Source organism: Stenella coeruleoalba, assembly GCF_951394435.1.
Source record: "Stenella coeruleoalba genome assembly, chromosome: 2".
Taxonomy (NCBI): Eukaryota; Metazoa; Chordata; class Mammalia; order Artiodactyla; family Delphinidae; genus Stenella; species Stenella coeruleoalba.
The window spans coordinates 40,688,247-40,707,172 of record NC_137147.1 but is presented as its reverse complement, the minus strand read 5'-3'; the positions used below and the strand labels follow the sequence as shown (position 1 = coordinate 40,707,172).

At 36.6% G+C, this 18,926-nt stretch overlaps 1 protein-coding gene across 3 annotated transcripts in view; it reads left to right on the top strand.

The window, feature by feature from the left end:
* Positions 1-217: 217 nt before the first annotated feature.
* Positions 218-18,926, top strand: part of PCNX4 (pecanex 4) — a 42,839-nt gene continuing 24,130 nt past the window's right edge. The window contains exons 1-6 of one of the 3 annotated variants that reach the window (XM_079912890.1): positions 218-582; positions 10,503-11,247; positions 16,463-16,642; positions 16,733-17,247; positions 17,496-17,596; positions 17,722-17,844. In XM_079912890.1, coding sequence (XP_079769016.1) covers positions 10,559-11,247; positions 16,463-16,642; positions 16,733-17,247; positions 17,496-17,596; positions 17,722-17,844 — 1,608 coding nt within the window. In that variant the 5' untranslated portion in view covers positions 218-582; positions 10,503-10,558. Of the gene's footprint in view, positions 733-10,502; positions 11,248-16,462; positions 16,643-16,732; positions 17,248-17,495; positions 17,597-17,721; positions 17,845-18,926 lie in introns of all 3 variants that reach the window. The other 2 variants (XM_079912889.1, XM_079912891.1) reach the window with 2 other exon arrangements.

Genomic DNA, 18,926 nt, shown 5'->3' with positions numbered 1-18,926 from the left:
TTTATTACCGTCGGTGTGTTGGGTGGTGACGGCCAAAGTGCGGCTGTGGTTAATGTACGTCGCAGAACCCTGAGCGGCTGGAGTCGCACTACGCCGGGACTCGTCAGTCGGATCACTGGGCACCTCACGCTCTAAAAATGGCGGCCGCGCCTCTACCCACCAGAGAGCACTACCCCAGAGGAACGTCACGTCACCAGGGCAACGACGCTCTTGCGTAAGGGCGCGACGCGGGTGAAAGTTCAGGGCCGACGCTGTGAACCCTGACGCTGCGAACCCTGACGCTGCGAACCCTGGCGCCGCGTCTGGGCCCAAGGCGAGGCTGGAACCCAAGCGACTCCCAAGGTTTTCGGCCAGGCGAGCGTTGGCCCGGGGCTGGGAGCGGACGAAGCGCGCCTCTCCCTGCCCTCGGCCTCGCCTGGTGGGCCGGAGGCTGGACGCCCAGACGCGACCTCAGGCTAAGGGGCGGGGCGAGCGGAGCGCCCGGCCCTCCCCAGAGCACGCGAGCTCCGTTCCGCGCCGGGTGGCGCCCGCTGGAGTTGACGTTAGCCATGGAAACGGGTAGCGGGTCGAGACGTCACCGCGGTAAGCTGGCTGCCCCGGCCGCCACAGCTCTTCTGCCTCCGCGTTCGGACCGCAGGCAGCCTCCCGGCGGGAGCGCCCTATACGGGTTTACCTGCAAAAACGCAGTCCCCGGGATGCCTTCGCGTCGCCTCTTCCTTCAGGTGACTCGAGGTACGTTAGATTCCCGACACCCACCTGGGAACTTCTTGGTAGCCTTAATTTCCAAGGCTGTGCAGAGTGATTATTGCACTTTTTAAGACGTGAGATGAGCTCAGTCGCTAGAGGCATCAATCTGGTGTGATTTTAATTTTCTTTCGTAAGGCAGCGTTAGCCCGTTGAGTTTTAGCATTTTATTTCTAAGAGACACTTGCGAAATGGAAAATGGCCCTTTCAGTCTTAGTTTAGGGATGGCTTTGTTATCCCAATAAAGTTTACACACTATGCCGCTTACTACTGTGTTCATTCTCTCTTTTATCTCCCCTTTTGCCCCATAGTGGTCAAATCATGGACCCCTGAACAGGAACAACTCTTTCCCCACTGATCTGCATCCTCTCTCCACAGCCCGCTGTTTATCAAGGGCCAACATTTACTTCAATGAAGTCTACTCCATCAGAAGTCACTTATCAGGCCTCTGAACTGATTTTCTCTCTTATTCAGCTGTATAATATTAGGTGGATTTTTCCTTTGTTAGCTCATTTCTGCATTTAGGGCAAAGACCATCCTTTATATTATTGAGTGTCTACTACCACCTGTGCCAAATTTCCAAACCGTTATCATAGCATCCAAAGCCAGTTCACACGTTGCCATTTTAGTAATTTAACTGTTTGGGCACCTGACCATTGCTTTAAAATTTCCTACTTAAAGAGATGCCTGCTAGTTATTAACTGCCACAGAAAATACCACGTTGGGGATCTTTTCTGTTTCTTTTTCTTCTGTAAGAACTTTATTGAGATAAAAATTCACATTCCATACAATTCAATTTTAAAACATGTTCATCACTCCCAAAAGAAGCACTGTACCCTTTAGCAGTCACTCTCCCTGCCCCCAGTCCTCACTATATCCACCAGCCCAGGCATACCCTAATCTGTTTTCTGTTTTTATAGATTTGCTGGTCCTGGACAATTCATATAAATGGAATTATACAATATGTAGCCTTTTGTGATTGGCTTCTTCCACTTAGCATTCTGTTTTCAGGGTTCATTCATGTTGCGGCATGCATCAGTACTTCAATGTCATTTATAGTCTATTACTATTCTATTGTATGGATATATTACATTTTATTTCATCTGTTGATGGCCGTTTATGTTGTTTCCATTTTTTGGCTATTAATAATATTTCTGCTATGAATGTTCATGTACAAATTTTTGTGTAGACTTATGTTTTCATTTCTCTTGGGTAAATACCTAGGAATGAAATTGTTAGGTCATAGGGTAACTCTATGTTTAGCCTTTTGAGGAACTGCTAGACTGTTTCCAAAGCAGCTGCAGTATTTTACATTATCACTTGAGGGTTCTGATTTCTCCATAAACTCAGCAGTACTTGTTATTGTCCGTCTTTCTGATGGCCAGTCAAGTGGATTTGAAGTGATATCTCATTGTGGTTTTGGTTTGCATTTCCCCAATGAGTAATGTTGTTGAGCATCATTTTGTGTGCTTATACTGGCCATTGGTATATTATCTTTGGAGAAATTCAGATCCTTTGCCCATTTTTAAATTATTTTTTTTTTCATTATTAAGTTGTAAGAGATTTTTCTATATTCTAGTTATAAGTCCCTTAACATATATATTTTTTGCAATAATTTTCTCCCATTCTGTGAGTTGTTTTCACTTTCTTCATGGTGAGAACCTTTTCTTTTAGACGCTTTCCCCACTTGTGTTTATGTCTTATCAAGCAGTCCTACCTGCCATGGCCATGCTGGCTTAGCTAACAAAAGCTTCCTATTTTGACATTTGTAGATTTCTCTTAGGTCCACCTTCCTCGGAAAACCCTTTTTCCAAATTTGTCCTTCTATTTCTTAATTCACGAAAGAAACTTTCCTTTCATATGTCAGTAGCTTGGTGTGATTGAAAAACTCTGTATTCTTCCAGCTGACATTATGTGTTGGTTCAGTCACTTAATATCACAGGTTCTCAATTTTACTTTCTGTAAAATATATTGATTTATTTCTGGTAATTCATGTGAGTGGTAGACTTCATTTGCCTGATACTTGATTTTGAAGGAAGAGCTTATTAATCCATTTGAATTTATAATGGCTAAGATGTGTGAGGTGTGGGAAGGGTAGATTGGGATAGGAGCAGAAGTATTACTGGCAGTGCTGCACATTTATGATGCTCTGATGTGACCTTTGGCTATTTCCTACCATCTTAGTTTTCTGTAAGTAATGGAATGCTATCAGTTCATGTTCTAGTGTTGTACATTTGGGAAGTGTGAATCATAGAACCAACAACTCATCATTCCACCTGGGAAGCTTTGCCAATACATAATCTGCAATAAATAGATCCTTTGAGCTATCTAATCACCCCTCCCATCCAGTCAGAGTTTTCCCTACATACCAATTCCTGTGAATTTACAGAAAACTCTTAAATTGAAAGACCCTTCAAAATCTGGAATTTAAAAAATTACCATTTTGTATAGCCAAAGAGATGTTAACGTCCTTGTTCTTTTTAGGCACTTGGGTAGATTTTCCTTTTACTGGTAAGGGAGGAGTGTGCTTACTACATAATCGATAAACTAAAGCACGAAATGTATTTTTCATCTTTAAGCACCAGATGTCTTTCAAAAGACTCTTCAAGAATCTAGCTGTTAATCCATGGCATAGCATTTGGTTCAGATTCCATAGAGTATTTTCATAATTACAGGGGTAACTATCTTTTCATCTGTAGATTCCTATTAGTACCCTCAACAGTTAGTACTTGGCTATCTAAAAAATACACATATGTGTTCTGGTGATGACAGATGATTTCTATCCAGAGTAACTGAGAATTAAGTTGTTTCATATCTTGCCAGATTTAGTAAAATTTGACAAGTATATTAAAACATAATAAGTTTCCTGAAAGTACAACAAAACTATAGTTGAGGTACAGTGCAGAAGTGCTCAGTAAATATGTGTGGATTCAATATCACCTCACACCTGTTAGGATAGCTGTTATAAAAAAACAAAAGATAACAAGTGTTGGGGAGGATGTGGAGAAATTGGAAGCTTCCTACTGTTGGTGGGAATACAAAATGGTACATCACACAGAAGTAGGACAGTGCTACTGAAAACAGTATGGGGAATCCTCAAAAAATTAAAAATAAAACTGCCATGTGATCCAGCAATTCTGCTTCTGGGTATTTATCCAAAAGAATTGAAAGCAAGGTCTTTCAACATATTTGCACTTTCATGTTTACTGAAGCATTATTCATAATAGCCAAAAAGTGGAAGCAAACCAAATGTCCATCAGCTGATGAATGGATAAAGAAAATGTAGTATATACATAAAATGGAATATTAGTAAGCCCTGAAAAGGAAAGAAATCCTGCCATATGTGACAACATGGATGAGCCTAAGACATGGTAAATGAAATAAGACAATCATGGAAGGACAAATACTGCATGATTCCACTTGCATGAGGTATCTAAAATCATCCAAGTCCTAGAAACAGGGAGTAGAATGATGTGCCAGGCACTTGGGGGAGGAATAAATGGAGAGTTGCTGTTTAACAAGTTTTAGTTATACAAGATAAATAAGTTCTAGAGATCTACTGTACAACATTGTGTTGTTAGTTAACAATACTGTATTGTACATTTGAAAATTTAAGAGGGTAGATCATATGTTAAGTGTCCTTGCCGTAAAAAAAAAATCTAATGTAATAGAACAGAAAATAAATGTGTGGATTCAATGAATGAAATCAACCAACAATAAAAACAATATGCTAGATTAAAAAAAAAAAGTAACCTTTGCTAACCAAAATCAGGCAATTGCTAAAACTTCTATTTCTAGGAATTCTTTTTGCCAAATTTAGAGAACTATAAATTCAGTATAATCCCCCAAAACTGCCACTTTTTGTTATCTCTTTCTTTGTTTTAAGGGATTTTCAGTCTGATATATTGCATGGTTACTGAGTTAAAGTTTTGGTAACTAAGTACTCCTTTCTAGGTCATTGCTAAATTGATCTCTGTTTCCTACCCTTTTGGATAATGGGTAAGAAATGTGGCTCAAATTCCAAAAAAAGTAACATTTCTATGGCTATTTTGTTGGCCTGCTTTCAGAGTAGCATATGAAGAAAGCATATGGCCTAAATGATTATTGTGATGCCACCTTTATCCCTTAACTTCTCTTTTCACAGCTTTAAAATTTTTTTCCCTAAGCCTTGAGCCATTTTTCATTTTAACATGTTGGAGGTAGCAGCCATATAAATGCATCAATCTGTCTTTAACAGTCTTTCAGAGCATATGCCAAATTCTCATTCAGGGAGTTAGTTTTTTTTTTTTTTTTTTTTTTTTTGTGGTACGCGGGCCTCTCACTGCTGTGGCTTCTCCCGTTGCGGAGCACAGGCTCCGGACGCGCAGGCTCAGCGGCCATGGCTCACGGACCCAGCCGCTCCGCGGCATGCGGGATCTTCCCGGACCAGGGCACGAACCCGTGTCCCCTGCATCGGCAGGCGGACTCTCAACCACTGCGCCACCAGGGAAGCCCCAGGGAGTTAGTTTTAATTATTCTGATTTTATTTTTTCACGCTACTAATCCAGATTAGGACTTAGAAGATCTCTCTATAGAAATGTAACTGTCATTTCATACAAATAAAATATTTTTGAAGTATTCCAGGATCTGTAATTAAAGTTTAAGTCAAACAGTACCAATTTATCATAATTTTTGCCTAAATGAATTTACAATATCTGTCATGTAATCCTCTTTTATCCTTAAAATACTAGAAAAAACAACCTGATGTACTTGCTATCAAATTTCCATAATTTTTTTTCTCGTGTACCTTTGTTCATGACATTCCTCCTTAACTGGTATATCTTTTTAACTCTACTTCACCTACCTAAATCTTTAAGGTTGTGATTGAAGCCCAGGCCGATATTTATGAAAGCAGTTTCCATAAAACACTGCACACATGATCTGTTATTAGATATCAAGGGAAAAATGGGTTCCAAGGACAAATAAGTTTGGAAATCTCAAATGACATATTTTAAGCAGATTTGCAGTGGTATTTTTTTTAACTTGAAGATGTCTCAGAGTCTTTAGTCTGCTGATATCCATTGTGACTCTTCAAGATTGCAATCTGGTATATAGTTTCTCAAACTTCTTTGACCACAGACACCTTTTCAAAAAACATTCTGTAGGGCAAACAATCCTGTATCCTTCAGCCTTTCTTTTTATATTCCATTAAAATAAATCGCCATCCCAGTGTCCTCCCCCATTCTCCTAAAGGCTTCTTGAGGGAACTTACACCCTTCATACTTTTTCATCTGCCCTCACTTTATTATCGCTCCTGCCTTATTTTGCCTCTTGTGTCTGCCGTTCTTCCTGTTTTTCTCTCCCAGTAAGAGCTAGTTGCTCCTTCCTGGTAATGAAGGAGATTAAAGCGTAGCATAAGACAAGGAGCAAATTAAAATTGGACTTCTGACATGTTAAAATCCTCTAGCCATTTCCTTCTCCATGGGAGAAACCCAGCCATGTTTCTCCCTCAGGCCCATCCTGCTCCAGTATTACTGGGATACTATACTGCTCTAGGCAAAATCTTCTCTGAGCCAATAGTACTATCATTAGACGCCATTATTTAGTCCATAAGAAAAATAAATGAAGATACTTTCCAAACATTTAAAAACTGGGAATAAAGAGTTTATGGATTTACTGTTTTGAATGAGGCAGGATATGCTGGAAGAAGTTTTCAAAAACAGTAAATAACATCCAACTTCCCTTTTAACAACAATATTTAATGTTCTCCAACTTTAATCATCTTACTTAAGCTATGCCAGTAATGTACTAAATACATGCCTTTCTGTGCCAAGGTACAGTATTTTACTAAATATTATGGAGAACCAGAAGTATCTCAAGATTTGGCCCTTACCCACAAATAACTTAATAGCAGAGAAAAGAAAAACATTTGAAAAGATAACATGTAAAGAGGTGAACAATACAAGAAATGCCCTCTGTTGATACATGTTACAAGATGAGTACTATGAACAAGCAATGTTTTTGATACACAGATAGGAGAGAGGCATAGTTTGGTCTAAGTGCTCTGCAAAATTTTCAGTATGGATTAAACTGAATCTTGAAAGTTGACTAAGATTAGTAATTATGGAAGGAAGGAGAAGACATCCTGGGCAAAGGAAAGGGTATGAGCAGACGGCCAGAAGGCCACAGGATGTGTTTACAGGGCATGGGTTGAGAGTTCTAGAGGATATTTGGTACTTTAAAGAGGTGTCAAAATGTTATATGTAAAATACACACAAACACAGCCTAGTGAGTATGACTTTTGAAATTTTTTACACTTATACACACCGAATAACCATGTATACGGACAAGTGTGTGTACTATTTTTTTTTTATACAAATGGGATCATCAGTGTGTTTATTGTACTTTGCAGTATATTGTGGGCATCTTTCCATGTTTCCAAATCAACAGTAGATCTTGAGAATATTCCACTGTTTGGAATCTAATCACAGAGTATTCCATCAAATGGGTGAACATTTAAACTAAATTTACAAAAGACTCAGAAGTACTAAAAGGTTAATGAATATGGATAGTAACATGCAGCTAGATAATCTAGTTTATAAGATATCTTCGATTTCTGGCTTCCTTTCCCAGCGAGCCATCTCACCTTGTTCCTCACTTGCCTCAGTGGAAAAGGAGGGGTCAGCTTTTACCTAACTCCCTGGGGAAATTTCAGGTACATCTAGATTCTTCAAAATGCTCAGGCCAGCCATCCAAGCTCAATTTCCTGTCTGATAGTATCATCCATAGATAATTGAAATCAGAATCTTTACCCACACTCATAGGAGCATGTCCTTACTTACCTATGGCTTGTACTGAACAAGCATATCAGTACAATACACTGACATCACTGACATCGGTACAGGAGATATGCTCATTCAGAGGGGAGGAAGGCAATCTTTTCATTTCCTGAGATTAAACGATCAACCATTAAGGTTCCATCTGGCCCTGTGGTTCTGTTATTTTGTGAGTACTTGCAGGGCTGTCATGTGAGTAAAAGCTATGACTTTCTACATAGAGCTAAGGCTAGTAGCTGGAAGATATAAGATGATAAACATTTATAGTATAAAGAATTTCCCAAAAGTATAGCAAGAGGTGCTCTAAGGTAGTAATTCTTAGTGATGACCAAAAAACCTTTTGTGATACCCAAAAGCTCCCTCCATGGCTGATGTTGGTTGGGTAGAAGTGACTTGCAGGAAGACTCTTCTAAACTGATAGGAAGAAAGGTTACTTTAAGATGGCTTTAAATTTTTTGTGTGTGGTAAAATACACAGAGCATAAAATTTACCATCTTGACCATTTCTAAGTGTACAGTTCAGTGATACTCAATGCATTCACATTGTTGTGCAGGCATCATCACTGTCTGTCTCCGTGATTCTTTTCATCTTGTAAAACTCTATACCAATTAAACAGTAACGACCCATTCTCCTCTCCCCTCAGCCCATGGCAACCACTATTCTGCTTTCTGTCTGTGATTTTGACTACTCTAAGTACCTTGTAGATTTATATAGTATTTGTCTTATTGTGACTGGCTTATTTCACCACGCATAATGTCCTAAAGTTTCACCCAAGATATAGCAATTTGCAGGATTTCCTTTCTTTTTAAGGGTGAATAATATTCCATTGTGTGTATATACTAAATTTTGCTTATTTATTCATCCTTTGATGAACACTTGGTTTGCTTCCACCTTTTAATTATTGTGAATAATGCTGCTGTAAACGTGAGTATACAAATTATTTCTTTGAGACCCTGCTTTCAATTCTTTGTAGTATATATCAAGAAGTGGAATTCTTAGATCATATGGTAATTCAATTTTTAATGTTTTGAGGAACTACCATACTGTTTTCCACAGCAACTGTACCGTTTTACCTTCCTACCATCAGTGCACAGGGTTCCAATTTTTCCACATCCTTGGCAACACTTATTTTCTGGGTTTTTTTTTTTTTTTTTTGATAGTAGCTATCCTAATGAACATGAAGTGTTATTTCATTATATTCTGATTTGCATTTCCCTAATGATTAGTGATGTTGAGCATCTTTTCATGTACTTATTGCCATTTATATATCTTCTTTAGAGAAATGTCTGTTCAAGTTCTTTGCCAGTTTTTGAATTAGATTGTTTTTCTGTTGTTGAGTTTTAGGAGGTCTTTATATATCCTGGATATTCACAACTTATTTTTTTCTCCCATTCTGTCAATTGTCTTTTCACTCTGTTGATAGTGTCTTTTGATGCACATGATTTAATTTTTGTGAAGTCCATTTTGTCTATTTCTTTTGTTACCTGTACCTTTGGTGTCATACCCAAGAAATCATTGCCAAATCCAATATCAGAAGCTTTGTCCTATGTTTTCTTTTAAGAATGTTGTTGTTTTAGGTCTTATACTTTAAAGCTCTTGATCCATTTTGAGTTACCTTTTGTATATGGTGTTAGGTAAGGATCTAACTTCATCCTTTTGCATGTGGACACCCAGTTTTCCCAGCACCATTTTTTGCAGACTGTTCTTTCCTCATTGAATGATCTTGGTACCCTTGTCAAATATTTGACTGTATATGTGAGGGTTTATTTCTGGACGCTTTATTCTATTCTATTGGTGTATATGTCTGTCCTTATGAAGATGGCTTTAAACTTAATTTTTCATTTCTAACTTAGTATATGACCCCTGAGGTAATGCTTCACTAGCTGATCTTGTTAACAGGCAACTGTTTTTCAGAAACAGGAAAAGGGAAAGTTGAAGAGAACGGAATCCATATTATTTGATCCTTAGTTTTTTATGGCCCTTAAATGAAAATAATCTAGACTAAAGCATATATGGGTCCTTTTATTATTTCATGTTTTGCTAGTTCTGGTAGATTTTGGAAACTGACAAGAGAAAGAGAGGCTAAAAATTGAGGCATGAAGTGGTTTGCATGTGGTAACATAGTAATAATATGCTTAATAATAAGCATGTAATCTGACTCTTGGAGTCCTTTGGTTTCCAGTTCATTGTCCTTCCTACTGCATGTTGAGCTGCCAGTGGCTTTTTATTGAAATGCTATTTTAGCAGGGTTTGACTTTTTGAATTATCAGAAAAGTTTACTATAATTGTTAAGTGATGTGACTCACACTTAGTATTTCTACTTTCCACTTCTATTTCCATTTCAATTCAAAGGAATTATAGAGAATATCCTTATTTTATAGAGCAGGGGTTGGCAAACTATGGCCCACAGGCTAATCTGGCCCATAGCCTGTTTGTATATAAATACTATAAAGTTATATTGGAAGACAGCTACTAATATCCACTTATCTATGGCTGCTTTTCTGCAACAACAGCTGGGTTGAGTCATTGTAACAGAAAAATATTTACTATTTGACCCTTTATAGAAAAATTTTGCTTACCCTTGTAATAGAAAAGTTAAGAAACAAACAACAGAAGCACTCAGGGAAATGATTGGTTAAACCACTAGTAGCTTTGAGTTGAGAGTACTGGCTTTTTGAACTTTCCTTTGACCTCAAAATCTGAAATTCCAAGTTTATCTAAGTTCCAGGTAAATTAATAGTGAATATGACTTTTTTCCAAATTAAAAAAAAAGTACTTAGCAACTATTTGTTTTGTGCCAAGTATGTGTCAGGCAATGGGAAGGAGCTAGAGAAGTGAAGTTACAAATCCTGCACTAGGGAACTAACTAATGGAAATATGGGATTTTTCTCCCTCATGTTTTAAGTATGATATTTTCAAATAGTTTTTTTTTCTTTTTCTTAGAGACTGCTGTGTTACAGAAAAGGATGTGACTTTCAGAATAATCCTGAGTGAGAAGGATGAGTCCAGATGTGCCTCTGCTGAATGATTACAAACAGGACTTCTTTCTGAAGCGCTTTCCACAGACTGTTCTTGGAGGCCCTCGACTCAATTTAGGCTATTGTGCCCCTCCTTACATATATGTTAATCAGATTATCCTTTTTTTGATGCCATGGGTTTTGGGTGGAATAGGAACACTTTTGTACCAGTTAGGCATCCTGGAGGACTATTATACAGCAGCACTTTCAGGTGGACTAATGCTTTTCAGTGCATTTGTCATCCAGTTCACAAGTTTATACGCCAGAAGCAGATGGGTGACAGTGGAAAGAATGCTGACCACAGATATCTTAGCAGAGGAAGATGAACATGAATTTACAAGTTGTGCTGGTGCTGAGACCATCAAATTTCTAATTCCTGGCAAAAAACATACAGCCAATACCGTTTTTCATTCTGTTCTTGCTGGCTTAGTGTGTGGTCTTGGAACATGGTATTTGCTTCCGAATAGAATAACCCTGCTTTATAGCAGCGCGGGAGGCACTGTTCTACTATTTTTCTTTGGATGGATGACATTGTGTATAGGAGAATATTCATTAATTGTAAACACAGCTACAGAGACTGCAACTTTCCAAACCCAGGATACTTATGAAATCACTCCTCTTATGAGACCTCTTTATATTTTTTTCTTTGTTTCTATAGATCTTGCACACAGGTAATAAGCTATCAAATACTTTATAACTTTATTTTTAAGCATACATAGTAAGAGCACTCTCCTTAGTATTAAAAGAAAAGAATCTATGAATTAAAAGTCACCAAACCATTGGGTGATAGGTTGTTTTGATGAATAATCTCATAGGACTAATCTTTGTTAAACATTCATCCTAAAGCAGTAATTAAATCTTGTTGAAGAGTAAAAAGAAAACCCTTTATAAGATAAATAAGCAAAATTTCAATCCTGTGTTTTACTTTAAATAAGGAGCTATGAATCTGTAAGATAGCCTGGGTGAAACCTGTGAAATGAGATGGAACTTTCCTGTGAAGGGAAAATAGAGAATTTATACACATAAATGTTAATGCACAGATTGAGTGGATTTAAGATGAACAGAATAACTTATTTAATTTTGTTATAGTAATTATATAGAATATTGTTTTTTTTAAATCAATTTGCTATGGAAGAAAAATAGAAAATAGCAATTTTAAACAAAATTATTTGATGACTTCTTTTGCTTGCCTTTTCTAAATCTGACATTTCTTTCTCTGTTCCTATAGATTGCAGCATTCTCTATCACAGGTAGAAATGTACAGGCACCACTTTATGGACTGAGTGTTTGTACCACCCCCATTCATATATTAAATCCCTAACCCCCAATGTGGTGATATTTGGAGATGGGGTCTTTGGGAGCTAATTAGGATAATGAGGGTGGGGCCCTGCTATGATGGGATTAGTACCCTTATAGGAAGACACACTAAAGAGCCTGATTTCTCCCTCCAACATATGAAGATGAAATAAGAAGGCAGCTGTCTTCAAGCCAGCAAGAGAGTTTTCACCATACCCTGATCATGGTAGCACTCTAATCTCAGACTTCCAGACTCCAGGTCTGTGAGAAATAAATTTCTGTTGTTTAAGTCACCCGACTATGTTATTTGATTATGAGCTGGCTAAGATTTTGATACCAAGAAGATGGGTGCTCCCATAACAAACACCTAAAAGTGTAGAAGTGGCTTTGGAATTGGGTAATGGGTAGAGGCTGGAAGAGTTTTGAAGTGTGTGCTAGAAATGTGGACATTAAAGGTAATTCTGGTGAAGTCTCAAGACAGCAGTGAGAGCATGTTATTGGAAACTGGAGGAGAGGGCGATCCTAGTTATAAAGTGGCAAAGAACTTAGCTGAATCATTTTCTAATATTTTGTGAAAGGCAGAACTTGAGAGTGATACATTTGGATATATAGCCGAGGAGATTTCTAAGCAAAGTGTTGAATGAACAGCTTGATTTCTCCTGACTGCTTATAGTAAAATATAAAAGGAGAGAGATGAATTGAAGAAGCAATTGCTAAACAAAATGGAACCAGAACTTGAAGATTTGGGAAATTTTCAGTGTATACATATTGCAAAAAATGAGAAAGCATGTTCTGAAGGGAACACCAGGGGTGTGGCTGGACTGTCGCTCAGTGAAGAGTTTCTGGGATTGTAAGAGCAGAAACACTTCCAGTTTGAACTAAAGATGTAATGGATGAAGGCTATTAAAGTTATTAAATTTGACAGGACAGGGATATTAGAGCTATTTGATGGTGAACATGGCGCTTTTCTTAAGCACCAAATGATCTGAAAAGTGATTCAGAGATTATCAGGTTTCAACAAGCTAGAAAGCCTCTTCTGGAAGCCTTGGGGCTGGTAATACCCTGCAGAGCTCTTGGGGTGGTACCCTCACCTAGAACTTTTTGAGTGATGTTGCTGCCCTGGGGGCCTGGAGGGCAGAGTATGAAACAAAGAGGATTATTCTACAACCTTAAAATCTAATGGAATTTGCCTTGCCAGATGTTGGACTTTTTTGGGGACCTATCACCCCTTCTTTCCTGTTTCTCCCTTTTGGAATGGGAATGTCCGTCCTTTGCCGGTCCCACCACTGTGTTTTGGAAGCACAAAGCATTTCTGGTTTCACAGGTTCACAGCTGGAGAGGATTTTGCCTCAGGATGGACTTTAGAGTTGATGCTGGAATGAGTTAAGAATTTTGTCGCTGTTGGGAAGGAATGAATGTATTTTGCATGTAAGAAGAACATGAATTTGGGAGATCAGGGTGGAATGTTACGGGCTGAATGTGTGTGTCTCTTCAAAATTCTTCTGTTGAAGCCGTAACCCCCAGTGTAGTGATATTTTAAGAGAGTCTTTGGGAGGTAATTAGGTCATCAGGGTGGCCCTAGTTCCTGATGGAATTGGTGCCCTTATAAGAAGAGACACCAGAGAGTTCCATCTCTCTCTCTTTCTCCACTATGTGAGAATACAGTGAGAAGTTGGCTCTCTGCAAGCCGGGAAGAGTTCTCATCCGAACCCAATCGTAATGGCACTCTGATCTCAGATTGTGAGAAATAAATTTCTATTGTTTGAGCCACCTAGTCTATGGTACTTTGTTATGGTAGCCCAAAAGAAGACAAGGCATTTAAAAATATATAGCCAGCTTGTGTGCTGAAACTGACCGATTCTTAGATTTCTGCTATTCCTTAACTCTTAACCTCTTCTAATTGTGCTACATTTATGGACCAAAGAACACTATAATACCCTTGTAGTTCTTCACCTAATCAAATATTGTAAGAGGAGAATTAATTTATGGAAATTCTATTGTAATTGATTTCTTAGTACCACAACCATTTACTAACTATAAAATATATTACAATTAAAAACTTGATTTTGAAAAATTAGCAATAAAATTGAGTTTAAATGTATATGTATACATTTGACCCCTTTTGAAAGATTTATTTATAACATTCTTATTTTCAGAATATAAATTATTGAGTTACTATCTCACTGTGCCATTTCTGATATCAGAAATTACCTGCTATAAAACATCTTTGCATTTAAATGATGCCCTAGGTTCTTTTAATCTTTTTAAAAATCTCAGTTAATTTATAATTTGGTTACCTTGACTACTCATTTTTCATTTCTCAATAAAAGAGCATAAAATGTTTTTTTTTACTATATTCAAGTTGGATTTAATATAGTTTTAATGTTTACAGTTTAATGATTATAAAAAGATTTTTTCAACTATAAAAGAGGCAGTCCTCGAACCTATTTTTAACGAAAATATGAAGTTTATATAGAAAAATTAACCTCCCATTTCAATTTTAGAAAAATTTTATCTTCTTATTAACAAAATAATAATCAAGATGTTCTTTATGCAGTAGTAGGTGTGATACTGCATATAAATACTGTATGAAATGTGTACTCTATTCGAATTTGGAGAGTTGTCAGATATGTCAAGTTGTATCTTAATATTCTTTCAGAGAATGTGAAAGTTGAAGAGACAAGCCCTACAGTGTAGTGATCTTTTCTCTTCCTGCATTCTTTAGTCTACCTAGTACAGTTGTATATTAATAATTTTAAATGACTTTTTCTATGCATTTTTATCAAAGACAAGTGTGAAACCTTCAGTGCTTAGTTCATAGACTCTCAGGAACTGTTTGAATGAATGATGCATGTTTATATCATCTTAGCCACTACATATTAGGAACATCTTTTTCTGGGCATGTGGATCTTAGTGTACAGAATTTGAAATATTTTTATGGTTATTAGAAAAACAGTTTTTTCTTGTGGGCTTAGATTTTTTTGCTCTAGAAAATTACTGTAATGTTATCAGAAATTTTAGGATTTAAACATTTTTCTGTTATAAAAGAACCACAGTAATCATCTGTTTGATCAGCCTGAGTCATACACACAGGAAAGTAATCACAATGTTTGGTTATTTCAATTATGTATTCTTATATTGTGCTATTCTTGTGTATAAACACTTTTCTGTACTATTGCTTGTTTACTTAAGAACAAAAAGAGATTGGGGGGTAAAATAGAACTTGGATAACATATTTCCTAAGTATACATTATTTTTACACAAATTATCCTTTCCTTGAATATGTTAGCAAGAGAAGTGTTGTCTTTTAAAAAAACAAAAAACAAAAAAACTATACAAATCTACATGTTTTCCTTGACCTTCCTATGGCTTATTGTGTGTGGTTTGATTTTCTTTTTTGTTACTGGAGTGTTTTCTTCTCAGAATGAAATGAATTTTTTTTTAAAACTACACTACAGAAAGTATCCTCTAATTTAGCATCACATTGTTAACCTTGTGTTCGTTAATTCTCTCTGCTTATAAAAATTTGAAGGACATACATTATGAAGCAGAGTGCATTAGCTGGCATCGTCCTGATATCTGTGTAAGGAAGCACATTATACCATTATTATAATCATAGTTGCTATGCATTTGCTTCTCGGCTATTAACATACACTTAAGTGTATAAATATTAGTTGGCTTTCTCCTTGACTTTGATTCCTAGCAGCTCAGATATTCAAGTACAATTATTATGCTATAAGTTTTGAGATTTAGTTTTCTCTTTTGAAAGTTGTCTTTGGAACTCCATAAGTACTACAGCGTTGTTGGCTTCCAGGCAAGGTGTTTGGCTAACCTTATTCCAAAAACTTAGTAACATATTGATAATGTTTATTCCTCTGTGCTTTAAAGTTTTTGTTAAATTATTTGAAACAATTTGATAATGTTACGTTTAACTGGTAAGTGCTGTACCAAAAACCAGTTCCTCCAGTTAAGATAGAAGCCTTCACTAATTTATGAGACTGTGTTGTACAAGTTTGTGTTCTCAAATCCATACCACTGTTTATACAAAATAGAAACAATATTATATGTTTGTTAAATTCCCAGGCTAACCCAGAGACATGTTCATAACCTAATGTTGCTGACCTCTGATTTTAAATATACTGATTTCAAATTCCAGGACCTGGGAGCAAGACAGTACAGGAGAGAGTAGGAAAAAGAGAAGAGCTTACTCTCTTTGCTAGCTACTAAGATATGAACAGCAGGAAGGCTTTGGCTTTCCTAGGGTTGCTTGCAATTTTAAATTTAAAATTTTTAAACTCTATAGAATCATTAGTGGAATTGCAGCCAATGTAATTTAAAGATTTAAGGGAGAAATATTTTTGTCCTGTACTACACTTGTATACAATTGAGTACTTGCTGGTATAGAGGAAGGACAGTGGTCACAATTTATGTTTTTGATCTTTTGCAATTTGGGATTAGGACCTTCCTGTAAATATTCTTTTGTTTCAGGGCAGAGGTGGGGTATAAAGGGAGGTGTAAGTGTTTTGTTTTTCCTTTAAAGATCTTCTATTTATTGTTTTGTATGATTTAAATATTTTCTTTTTATTGTAGGTTTATGGTAAATATACCAGTTCTAGAACAAATTAATCAGATTTTACACATCTTGTTTATATTTTTACCCTTTCTGTGGGCACTCGGGACCCTACCCCCACCTGATGCACTTTTCTTATGGGCAATGGAGCAGGTTTTAGAGTTTGGCCTTGGAGGCTCATCTATGTCAACCCACCTACGGTAATTATTTTAAATATTAAAGTGATATGTAATTTATTCTCAAAGAACATTTTTTCTTTTCAAGCAGATCTTTTTTTTTCCCCTCTGCAGGTTGTTAATAATGTTCATCATTTCTACTGGAACAGCTGTAACATCATATTTCATTCCCAGCACTGTTGGTGTGGTTCTTTTCATGACTGGACTTGGATTCTTACTGAGTCTTAACCTAAGTGAGATTGTTTTTGGCTTCAAACACAGTGTGACCGGACACAGAGTTGGAACCAAATCTAAGGCTTTACCCAACGGTTTGGAAAAACAGTTTACTTGGAAGGAATACCTTTTCTACAGCATTGTATTAGTCTTGGCTCTCTTAGAAACTGGTTTGTTGCATCACTTTGCTGGTTTCTCACAGAATTCCAAAAACAGTCCCCAGGCTATTGTTGGCTATATTTTGATGATATTATTTATAATACTATGGATACTTAAAGAAATTCAAAGTGTCTATATATTTGGAATTTTCCGGAACCCTATCTATCCAAAGCATGTGCGGACTGTGACTTTATTCCTAGAGAAGCAAACAACGCTCATGAAGATTGGTGTTGTCAGACGGATTTTGATAAATCTAGGTAGGAAGACAAATATTAATAAACTTGTATTTTATCTAGGAAGTGTACAAAAATATTATGGAATTCCTGTATTTGTATAATGTTATACTGCATACAAGTGTTTATTCGTTTATGTTTTGGTTTATTTATTGTTTTTTTTAGCTCATTGCTTAAATGTGCTCATAAAAATACTCATAGGCCAAAATAAAATATGGTAGAAGGGGTTATTTTGCCTTCATTAAATTTGTCTCTTTTCTTGTTTGCCTTAGTGTCACCTTTTGCTATGATAGCATTTCTTTCATTGGACAGTTCCTTACAAGGACTCCACTCTGTGTCTGTCTCCATTGGATTCACAAGAGCTTTTAGAATGGTAATGCTAATATGCACTTAATAGTATTTTACTATTCCCAAATTTAATTATGATTTTGTTTACTCTAACAGTTTACTTAGATTATCAAATTCTGCCTAATAAAGTGGTAAATTTGTGTACTGCAGGTATGGCAGAATACAGAAAATGCTTTATTGGAGACAGTCATTGTATCATCAGTGCACTTGTTGATCTCCAATACAGACATATGGTGGAACCGAAATCTGGATACAGGAATCAGACTCTTACTGGTAAATATATTTTTAACAGCTTTAATGAGATGTATTTCATATACCATAAAATCATTCACTTAAAGTGTAAAGTTCTGCGATGTATATTCAGAACTTTGCAGCCATCACCACAATCTAATTTTAGAATATTTACAACATCCCAAAAAGAAACCTCATACACATTAATAGTCATTTCCATTCTGCTCTCCATCTCATCTACTCCCTACTCCAGCCGCAGCAACCATTAATCTACTTTCTGTCTCTAAGGATTTGCCAATTCTGGACATTTCACACGAATATGATTATACAGTATGTTGTCTTTTGCATCTGGCTTCTTTCTCTTAATGTTTTCAAGATTCATCCATGTTGTAGCATGTATCAGTATTTTATTCTTTTTTATTGCTGAAAAATATTCCATTGTATGGATATATCACATTTAGTTGATTCATTCATTAAATGATAGATACTTAGGTTGCCGCCACTTTTTGACTATTATGAATAATGCTGCTATGAACATTCAAGTACAAGTTTTTATATGGACATGTGAGTTCGTTTCTGTCAGGTATGTTTACCTAGGACTGGAATTTCAGTTACACACGAACTTTATGTCTTAACACTTCAAGGTATTGCCAAACATTTTTCCAAAATGATTGCACCATTTTACATTCTCACCAGCAGTGTATGAGGATTCTAATTTCTCTACATTCTCATCAACAGTTGTTATCTGACTTTTTCATTATAGCATTGTCATGGGTCTTTTCACGATTTTGATACTGCATTTCTCTGAATACTAATGATTCATCTTTACATATGTTTCTTGGCCCTATGTGTATGTTTGTGGGGAAATGTCTGTTCAACTTCTTTGCCCATTTTTACCTGGGCTACTTGACTTCTTACTGTTAAGTTTAAGAGTTCTTTATATATTCTGGATACAAGTTCCTTGACAGATATATGACAAGCAAAAGTTTTCTCCCATTCTGTAGGTTGTCTTTAGCTTTCTTGATAATGTCCCTTGAAGCAAAAAAGTTTTAATTTTGATGAAATTCAATCTATCTATTTTTTTCTTTTGTTGCTTGTATTTTTGGTGTCATATCTAATAAACA